Source organism: Poecilia latipinna, unplaced genomic scaffold (assembly GCF_001443285.1).
Source record: "Poecilia latipinna isolate Pla-1442-1.1 unplaced genomic scaffold, P_latipinna-1.0 Scaffold189, whole genome shotgun sequence".
NCBI lineage: Eukaryota > Metazoa > Chordata > Actinopteri > Cyprinodontiformes > Poeciliidae > Poecilia > Poecilia latipinna.
Window position 1 is genome coordinate 149,326 of NW_015112805.1, and position 11,093 is coordinate 160,418.

Consider the following 11,093-nt stretch of genomic DNA (forward strand, 5'->3'; position numbering starts at 1 on the left):
CTGGCGGGGTTTGTTATCAAGGGACATGTTTCACACAAAAAATATTATTTTTGAATTCACATACAAGCATTCCACCCTGTGATGAATGATAAATTATGTTATCCCAAAAAGCCAGAGTGGTGTGTTTGCTGTCTAAACAGGAAAATTATGGAGCCTTATTTTTTAGTATTTGCAACAATAAAATACAAAAATTTAACCGAATTCCCCATTTAGATCTTGAAATCTGAAAAACAAAAACGTATTAACAATCAATAATTCCGTTTAAATGGTACGTAATGCAGTAGCTGTAGAAGACCCACATCTACATTATACAACTATGTGATATAAATAGTGGTTTGTAAAATTTCTAAAGTCTCTGGTAAAGTGTACTTTTTTTTGTTTCAAGAAATGTTCCACCGTTTAAACTACCAGCCAACAAATAGTCGTGTTTTTAACAATAAAAATAAAACCCGCTTTTTATTGACATTTTTTGCTGGATCGTAACTCTTAACTGAACCCAGAAAGCTGAAAACGGCACGTAAAGAAGGCGTAAAGCGAGCTGAGGGTCTGCGGGGTGCCCGAGTTGCCGGTCGGACTCTTTATTTCGGGAGACACGGCTGGCCTCCAGTATCTCATTAGACGCTGTTTCTTGTGTTTGGGGTCGGGGCGCAGCCAAACCCCGTGGTTTTCGTCTCAGCTTCCTCACCCACCCGGCGCAGATGTCTCTGTTGTGCTCGGAGCCGAAACGCTGCGCGGCTCCGTTGAAGCGGCGTAAAAACTCAGACCGACGGAACATTTCAATCCCGACCGCATCTGACAGCTCGGGCCGCTGCTTCACACGTGAACCTAATAAAATCCTTTTCCCCGAGACTCTGGAGACTAATTTGCCTCTGTCTGCTGTCTCCCCTCGCTGTGGCTGTCCTTCATCACGGCTCTCGCTCCGAATCTGCACGCAGAGCAGAGAGAAGGCCTTTTCTGACAAAAAGGGAAACGGTGTAATTAGCTGGCGGCGCGACAGAGTGACAAGATAATGGCTGTCAGGCTGAGTGTAAATGTTCTCTGTTCAGAGTCTAATGGCGGACAGAAGGAGGCAAAAAAGTTGGTTAACATTTTGCGTCACACTTACTTAAAGGGCAAACTATCATGACTCAAATCATGTTTTTCCTCTACATCCAGGTGTGAGGCAACCTGGTGGACAGATGTGATCTTTTTATAGCCCCATACTTCAGCAGACACCACACAGTCATTTGTTCTTCGTGCTAATCATAGCCATCTGAACGTTTATTTAACAAAAAAAGGAGGGATTTTTATTGGACCGCTCTGATGCTGCCTCCTCATTAAAGAGAAACTCACGTCCCTGTGTTTATTATTCCATTATAATCCCAGACATGGACAACAGCCATGTGCTGGAGGGCTCACAATATGACTATTCACTGCCTTTCACATTTACTACTTTGAGGCCTGTGATTAAGCTGTCAGCACAAATTTACAGCGAAAAAACCTGGACAATTATGCGAACGCACTGAAAGAATAGATTCGTGGGGCTTGCGGGTCCGACTCCAGACAATAACCGTTTGCCCGTGTGAGCGGTAACAGGAACGCTTCAGAGCTGAGCTCGGGTGTTTCCGTTTCGTTTCTCCGTTTATTTAGACTGACCCTCGCCGACTGAGAAGGGAACAGTGCGTGAACCGGCGTTGTCCCCAAGCGCTCATTTCCGGTCAGATGTTCTTCTGTTCCAGTCGACGTTGGCGATTTAAATAAATAAATAACAACCTCAAACTGAAACTATTCATGTCAGTGGTATACAGTACTTAATTCTGGATGTTAACAGCTTACAATTTCACAAGAGCCTGCTGTTAGATTCGGTGCTCTTTTGTTCAGCTTGATGTTCCTGTGGGAAGTTCTCCGATTGAGCGTTCCTGTTGTCTCAGTCCGCCAGGCCCACAGACTCTCTACCAAGAACGAAGTAAACTTCTGGATTTTGCTGCGTCACCTGTTGGTAATAAACTGCTGTGTTCATGCAGATCAGTTGGCTGAAGTTTTGGTCTAATGCTGTTTTGATATAACTTGTTGATAATAACTGAGCTCTTAACATTTTTCAGTGCAGTTTTAGTTGATATTAAATTCTCAGGTAGCGTTGCAGCTTTTTAATGACTTGTCACGTAAATAAACAAATTCACAAGTGGTTTTCATTTCTTATTTAATGGAAACACCACAAGTGTGAAATTGTGTTTTTGTCGACATTAGCAGAACATAGACAAAGATTTGAGCACATTTGTAATGTAAACACAACTCATGTGACCTTTCTACAGAACTAATGCCGGTGAGACTCAAATATGGCAGTAATGACTCAATAATGTTATATAATTTCATGCTGAACTACGCTGCGTACATACTGTAGCGTAGCGTAGTTTGTCAGATACTTGAAAATGAAAGTAAACTGAAATGTACAGAAGATGAAAAAAATAAAGAAATTAAATTAGATTAAAAATTGAGACGGTGAAACCACGACAAAAGTAAGGTTCCCTGTCCTGAATTCCACAACATTGATCCCAATACACAGGTACTATTCACTACTTCAAAGAAGTAGCTCCACTTTATTTATTATTTTTTTTAGCAAATTCTCCTCCATTTTATCATTTTATCATGTTTAGATCAGCTTTACACACATTTTACAAAACACTAACATGCATGACAAGATGGGAAACAACATGACAAGCGGCTGAAGCAGCTCTTTGATTTATAATCTTCTCTTATTACCACATGTATCAATACAGCCGCCAAAGATCAGAGATGATGCACTCAGTATGCTGATATAGATGTGTGGCAAAAAGCAGCAGAATTTAGGAACATTTCAGGAAACCTGAAAACTGAAACGAATGTATGAATAAGGATTTCTGGAGACTAAATTCAGCTGAACATTTCTTGAATTTATTGAACAAACTGGCATTCCACAGCAATCCTTTGCCAAATGACTAAGATTATTGCCACAAAACGTTGTGAGCTCCTTAAAACGAAATGAGTGTTAAGCAGAGTTTATTAGAACATATTTATTGTGGAAAAAATCAAATGTACTTGGCCATAAAATTTCCAAATTTATTCATTCACATAAAACCTTTATTTCCATTCACATATCCAGTGCTTTGAGGTTTAGTGTCTGGCACAGTTTTATGTAACGTTAAAATGAGGTTGTTTTTTGGTTATTCTCTTTGGTTATTGGTGTTGGACAACCAGGAGGAATTTCCTGTAAAACACTTGGAAACCATAGAAGAAGATTCGTCTGTGTGGCCGGCGAGGCATAATAAACTTCCATCATTCTCTGTTTTACGTAAATTGGGGGTTTCACCGAGTGTGTAATACTGATTTAATTGACCAAATCAGATAGAAAACATCGCCTAAAAGAGTCTAATGAGGAGGTTCTGGGACTGCGACCAGCTGAAAATGTTTACTGGCAGGAAAAAAAAGAAAACCCAGCTAAACCGGCACCAAATGTTCCGATCGCAGGACAAAAGAATTTATTAGGTAAAATTAGAAAATTGTGTTGGAGGGCTATGCGCAGTCATGTTCAATAATTTAGAATATGCGTTCCGATGGGATTCAGTTGCCAGGTTGGGAATAACTTTTTTGAAAATATTCTTTAAGCAGGTGCTCAATCTATTTCCTTTTTAATTTAAGGTTTCTTTCTTAAAATGCTTTTTATTGTCATGTTGTCCCCATGCAAATAAACAATAATGAGAGAGAATTTTACAAGAATGAACAAACACCGAACCCTGAAACGTTTATAGCCTAAGCTAATTTGCACCGTGCGTCACCATAAACAACATAAAACATTTAAAAGACAATAAGACAACATAGCAAGGCATCCGACCTTTAGATATTGGGTTTTTATTAACCGTAAGCAAACAATCATCATTATTAGCAGAAATGAAGGTTTTAAACATCAGTGAGTTTTTGTGAATAATCTATAAAATAATTTACCTTTTCAGTATTCTGGCTTATTAAAGGTGACTGTACGACTATGTGGAAGGGAAGTAGGGCTTTATATTGTGGTAAGGCTTAATTTTACATGTTGGACCTGCTCAGGCAGCAGAAACTTTTTTCTTCGTTTTTTGGGGAGGGGGTCGAGATTCAAGGCCGACGAAACGTTTCCGATGATGCCAGGCCGCTGCTGCCCTCTGCTGGCAAGTCCCAGGACACACATTGTGTTCACTCTGGTCTACGTGACTGTAAACAGAGTGAAATTTTCTGATTATTATTCAGACAACACAGAGTAAATATGAAGGTAAATGATAATAATCATAACTAGGAGGAGGTGTTGGATGAGTGAGTTTTATATGTTGGATCTCATATGTCATTCTCTACAAAAGTGTTTGAAACCAGAGCAAAACAACGTAAAATATCTTATAAAGAAATTTCATACCCCCTGAAATTTTGGATGTTTTTTTATAACCACAACCACCAGAGTATGTTTTCAGGTGGTCATCACATTAACAGAAATTGCTTTAATAGAAAAAAAAAACCTTGTATTTTACAATTACAAAAACAAAAGTTTATGAGACAGATGATCTGTGACAAGATCAATTTCCTCCACTTTACCTCTGAGTTTATATTTCCATCTGAAGCAATCCAGTGCTCCAGAACAAAATCAACCAATCAGAGCCAGAAGGAGGGTCTTGACGCTGTCAATCAACCTCTTGTATGTGCTGCTAAATGTGCTGATGGCAGAGAAACGACTTACCACTACAGGAAAAACATTTATCCACAGTCATTGTTGGCCATGCTAACTAGCTGTAGCATTTATGACACGCTATGCTAACTGCAGTGTAGCAGAGAGAAAGGATGAGCTGCGCCACACAGAGGGTGATTGACAGCACCATGACCCACCTCTTCTTTCTGATTGGTTGTCTAGGTTAGCACTGGGAGGAGGCCAACTAAAAACGTCACAGACTGCTAAAAGACTTGATTACTTGTGCAAATAATGTCATTATTTATTACTCATTCAAATGTATTTAAAAAGAAAATGTCTGTAAAGAATTTTAAAACCATTTATATGCTCAAGCGATGTGAAATCCATGAATTTAAAGGGAGAACACTTTTATTTAACCATAATTTTGTCTTCCTTTGCAAGGCTCTGTGAAATGAAATAAAAGAAGGAGGTTCTAGAAGTGAACAGTTTCTGGTTAATCATCTGTCAGTCAGAGGAACATTTCTGCATCGACACGCTTACCTTCTCCTTTCCTGCTCAGTCTCACTGCCCTACTCCCTGAAAGGACAGCGATGTGCTAGCGTCGGACTTTAGTAGCTTATTCCATAGATGAGGATTAGGATTATGACAATCATGCTCAGATTACGCCAAGAGGGGAACCTTAATGTATATCCAGCCCAGCTGAAATGTGAACTAAATATCTGTGCATTGCATCAAATTTAAGCAGGTAAAGCAGAGAGTTTCACTTCTTCTGTGTTCAATTTGCCGAAACCCCTCCCCCCCAAAACAACCTAATTTTTTGGCAAACTGTTTCACATGCCAACCTAAGTCAGGGGGTTTTGTTCTATCAAATGTGACTGAAATACACTGTTCAATAAAAGCTGGATGTCTATAATTGCAGTGAACATCGCAGCACATCCAAGTGGCCACAAGAGGGAAACAAAAGCCGAAGAACGCAAAACGTTTTAGTCTCTAACCAAAGCCTGTGAGTCACACAGTCTGAGTGGATGTAGGCCACTGTGCCAAACCATGTCAGGACACACAGGGTCACAACTGCAGAGTTAAAGGGGCAGCATTGTGTGTTTTCCAGGCACATAGTCCCATTTCAGAGCACAATCAAGTAACCTTCAGTTGCAAAAATGCTGCATGAATCAAAAATGAGTTAAAAGAACCAGTAAAGTGACCAGTTTGAATGAATCTGTGCCCTAGGCTTTACGTCCTGGCTGATGTCTAGAGATGTTGCTTCAGTATTTTTTTTCCTCATGATGCAATCTATTTTATGAAGTGAACCAGTTTCTATTACAGCAAAACAACCCACAACATGATGCCGCCACCACCATGCTTGACAGCTGGGATGGTTCAAGCATCCCTGTTCTTCCTCCAAATGTAACATTAGTCATTATGGCCAAACAGTTTAGTTTCATCAGAGTACAGTCCATCTCTCCAGAAATGAAGATCTTTGTCACCGCATTGTTCACCTGCAACCTGAAATCTGTGTGAGAAAGATTCAGAGCTATGAATACTTTCACAAAGCACGGACACAGCTTCAAGAAACTACACTGAAAAATGAAAACAGGTCATCAAACTTGAAAAAAACTGGAGTTGATTTGTTAAAACTACAATCAAATTAAGTTTATCCAAGGAAAAATTCTAAGTTTAAGTTGATTGTTTAGCTGAAAAAGTGCAACTATCACTGTTTTCTATGTTTTCTGTCAGTTTGAACAAAGAAACGAACAGAAAGCAGAAGTCAGGAACACTTTGTATCCAACTAATGTTACTTAATCAGGTGATTTAATGAAAACTAAAAAAATATTTGAAGCCTGTTTGCATACTTCAGAAGTAAATAGAATTAATTAGGTTTACAGTATTTAAGTTTTTATCATTAAAACTTATTCAAAATGATCAAGTTAGTCAAGCTGTATCAACTTAAGATGAACAGAAACAACATTTTTAAGTTTTGGAAACTTTTTATTAGATATATCTTTTTTAAAGTCCACTTATTACGTTTTACAGTGTCCAGCTCTAGAATGGATTAGATCTGGTCTGCATCTGCATTGCAGATGAACACTTATTAATAATAAAAGTGACAATGTCATACTTTTATTATTAATATTAAGAGTGAAATTTTCACAGACAAAATCTAAAAATTATTTTAAAAAATGAAAACCTTGGATACACTAAATTATTTCTCATTTATTTACCAGATTTCTTAATTCATTCAAATTCAGTAGTAAATAGAATCGTAAACATCTGAGCACATTGGATGAATTCAGCAAATATATTTATAACAAAACTGTTTTTAAACATGAAAATTTGGACTTCACGTTTAATTTGGGCAGAAGAAGAAATTAAAAAAGAACCGTAAGTTCTCAAAGTGATTTGAAGTTGAACTTTTTTTTTTTGCTTCCCACGGCAAAAAGTTGAGACAGCACAGCTGTGAAAGGAGGATAGTTCTCCTGTTTTTATGGTTTTTGGAATCAACTCAAAGATTTTCGATCTTTCCGCCATCAATCTTTGACTGGAAAAAAAAAACCTTGATAAGAGAAGACTTTGGGCCTGGCAAATCTTATCTGACCAGGAGTGAAGTTCACGTCCTGTTCACCCCGCAGACCCACGAACACCTCCCTGAATTAATCCTCCTTCCCCGGCGCCGCTTTACTATGTGTGGGCGGAGCCAGGTGGGAGTGGGCCTGTTTAATACAGATGCGCTCCTCGGTGTGCAGCCCTGCGTTCAGCGGCGATCGGATGGTTCGGTTCGGAGCGGAGCAGAGCGGCAGACGGGAACCATGACTGCACCCAGCAACAACTACGACGTTGTGGTGATCGGAGCGGGGATATCAGGTAGGAGCGACTTGCAGGGATGATTATTGATTCTGGGGAGACTTGAGTCCGGGCGCTGTGGGCGGGGTGGCCGGCGCAACTGTTGCACAAGAGCCGCTGGATCACCGCCGGAGGGGGGGGGGGGAAACGGACACAGAGCGATCCGCTTCTCCTTATTCCGGTTTCCATCCACGTATCTCCCCCCCCCCCTTCCCTCCGCTGCTTTACTGCGGGTTAAGTAACGGCTAATCAGCCGCAGCGGACTTTGTATTACATAAGAGGAAGAGGAGGGCTGCTGGAGGAGGGAAGGGTGGGCATAAATCATTCCTGGTTCCATCAGGGAGGCTGAGCAGCTGTTCGTTTCACCGCTGCTGCTTGTTGTTGTTGTTGTTGGTGGTGATGGTGGCCACCTTCTGTCAGAGGAAGCATGGAGGAAGCTCGGTCATGGAGAGAGAGAGAGAGAGAGAGAGACCAAGTAGTTCCAGGAATCTCCCCGAACAGATGTTGCTTCATGTGGGGAGGCTGCTCTGGCTCCACGGCGACACAAACTGAAATCACGGTGATGTGATTAGCCTGGAGCAGAACACGACTCAAGTCTGCAGCCGTTACTACAGTTACTACAACTTTCCGAGGTGTATATGCCTACACTTTTAAACCCACGATTTTTTTTGTTTTTAATTAAAATGAATGCTCTTGTTTTCTTCTCTTCTTTCTCTCCATCCTCACAGCCAGTCGTCTATTATGTACTATTTGCGACACATTGAGGCGCCGGGCTAGAGAATCATTTTCCCGCTATAAGCACCGCCGCTTACAGCTGAATGGACGTTAACTTTGTGTTAAGTAAGTTTAAGAAATACAGCAGTAGAAGCACTTGTAAAAAAAAACACAACCTTTTATTTGTAAATGATATTCTTTTTGGGTAACAACTGGGCCATTAATCAGACTTATCAGATAACAGCACTATGTTGAGTGAAGACAGTACAGCTCAAGTATTCATTATCAAGTTAAGCAAATGATTACTGTCTGAATGACAAAATGAAGTTGTAACCTCGAGAAAACCATCAGGAAAAAAGTATACAAGGAAATTGTCCGCTCCAGGCTTCTGTAACAGCCACTTTTCTCTATTATTTCTCTCACATTATCCAGTTTTCATTACAAATGAGTGCTGAACTTTGTCAATATTTCACTAATGTTGAAAAAAGACAATTTTGCGACGGCGGTTTTTCCATTAAATAAGAAACACAATTAAAATCACACGTGAAGAAGTTTGTTCGCAATAAGTCATTTAAAAACGCGCCTCGTTTGATATTTGCGAAATATCAAATTACACAATGATCATATGGTCAATGGAAATTCAACTATTACTAAGTTACCATTTCTTCGTAGCTGTAATTTCTAATGTTCATATACATATTTATATAGTACATTTCTGTGGTAGTGCACATCTTAAACTTCATTCGTAATGGTCTTAAAAGTCTTAAATTTGAGTTGGTTAAACTTGCAGAAAACCTGGTTTAGTTGCCTTAGTCCTGACAGCAGTGCACAGCAACAGGTGGGGGAGGGCGAGCTCACTGCGCCTCTTTACTACTCCTGTAAACCACAGCAGTGGTAGGACATTACTTTATGACACTTGTGTTCATTGATGGCCACGCCGTTCTGTTCAGGGTGGTGCAAAACAGTGCGTACCCCCCTGAACCCCTTCGCCCCCAGTGACCACTGCCCCCTCCGTCAGTCTGGCAGATCTATCGGATGGCCGGGAAGAATTTAGGTCAGTGTCAGGTCAAATACCAGTCAAACGGTGAAAACAGCTCCTGCCAGAGGAAACGTTCATTCACCAACACAACGAGGCTCTGATGTTCCCCATCAGGCCGCCGTAATCACGCCGTTTGTTTCACTGCTGACCTTCTAACATCTTCCGATGAGGACCACAAGTAACAATCAGTGTCCAAGCAGAGGACACGTCCCTGTCCTCTCCTCATTCGCGCTTCCTCCCTCGCCTTCCCTGGGTTTGCTCTCGACGCTTTCAGAGGAAACACTCAATGTGTGTGGCAGGCTGTTATCAAACCCGGCAAGCCGAGGGCACGCCGAGGAAGAAGAGATGCAGAAATGATGGGGAAGAGGAGGGAAGCTCTTCCCCTCGTTTTTATCCCCCCTCAGCAGCTGCTGGTGACGGTAACTTAATGAGGTAAACACAGGAAGGGGCAGGAGGAGGAGGAGGAGCCAAGAGTTTGGGGAATGAAGAAAGGGAAATGAGTTTGAAAACAGGGAAGTCGACGGTCAGGGATGTGAAAACGGAAGGATGAAGGGAAGTGGTTTTAAAGTAAACCACCGATGAGGCGATTCTCACAAAGTTATTCCTAACAATCCACGAAGGGGAGGATTTGTGGAATGTGTCGACTGATGAACTCGTCCAGAATTGGACGTGCCTAGCCAGGAACAGAGCATTGTTCTGAGTACAGAGAGCAGGAAGTGCTTGTGTTTACACATTCATAAGGACACAATGTATGGTTTATTAGCCTAAACTCTGAACGTGATTCTGATCAAAGTACATTCCTCCATCTAAGGCTTAGAGATCAAAAGCACCAACGTGCAACCTTGTTGCACAGCGCAAATATGTGGACTCAAATTCAATCCATGTTCTAATACAAACGTTGACTCAATCCTTGGATAACATTAACCAACTGTCATATTGACATAAGTGATCCTCGTAAGAAATAAAATCAAATTTCCTCTTTTCTTGCTGGTAAATATGTGAAAAAAGTGTTTCTGTTGCACAAATACAGCTGATAAACCCCCACAAGTTGGAGCAAACGTTTTTTTTTTTTTTTTTGCTGTGTTTCCATTAAGCAGTTATTTTCGTAATTCCAAGCTGTACTATTTTAAAGTCATGTGATATCATAGAGATGGAACTGCACATAAAAACGGCCCTTTATTAACCATTCAGACTACAGACGTATAAAAGACACAATCAGGTGACAGAAATTCTCCAAATAGTTTGGATGTATTTTTTCTTTCTTTCCTTCTTATGGAAAGTTTGTTTACATCTTAGAAGGGAGATGAACAGCCCATGTTTGACCTGTCTTGCTTTTGCATTTTGCACACAGGTTTCTGACGCATTTCTATCCTCAAGAAAAAGACATAAAGCTCCATATATCTCACAAACGGGATATTAACATCCATGAAAAAACCTTACGATGACCTTATATTGTAGCAGAATGTACAGTGGCCACCAAGAAAGACTTTTGGTATTCAAATATGCTGCATGAACTGATCAGTACGTTATTGTGCGGTAATGCTAAAGTATTGAGAGGTAATGACGCAAAAGAAACATTTTACCTCATGTCCGCTAAGGGGCTTCATACAGTTTTAAGAAATGCCTGTCATCATTAAATCTACATATCAATCAAGAGTTGAAATTAAAAAAAGGAAGAAAAAAACAACTGCATTCTGTCCCTTTAAAGGAAACTGAGCGTCTCTGTGTCTGATCATTAGAGAAGTCGAGTCCGGGCCTCAACAGAACCGGCCCTCAGAGGCATAGGTGTAAATCCGGGGGGCGGGGGAGTCTTGGAAAAGTCTAGAATTGTCCCCC

At 40.6% G+C, this 11,093-nt stretch overlaps 1 protein-coding gene across 1 annotated transcript in view; it reads left to right on the forward strand.

Annotated features, from left to right (window-relative positions):
- Positions 1–7,329: 7,329 nt before the first annotated feature.
- mao (monoamine oxidase) overlaps positions 7,330–11,093 on the forward strand; it is a 40,058-nt gene continuing 36,294 nt past the window's right edge. Inside the window, exon 1 of the mRNA XM_015030683.1 lies at positions 7,330–7,525. Coding sequence (XP_014886169.1) covers positions 7,345–7,525 — 181 coding nt within the window. The 5' untranslated portion in view covers positions 7,330–7,344. The remainder of the gene's footprint in view (positions 7,526–11,093) is intronic.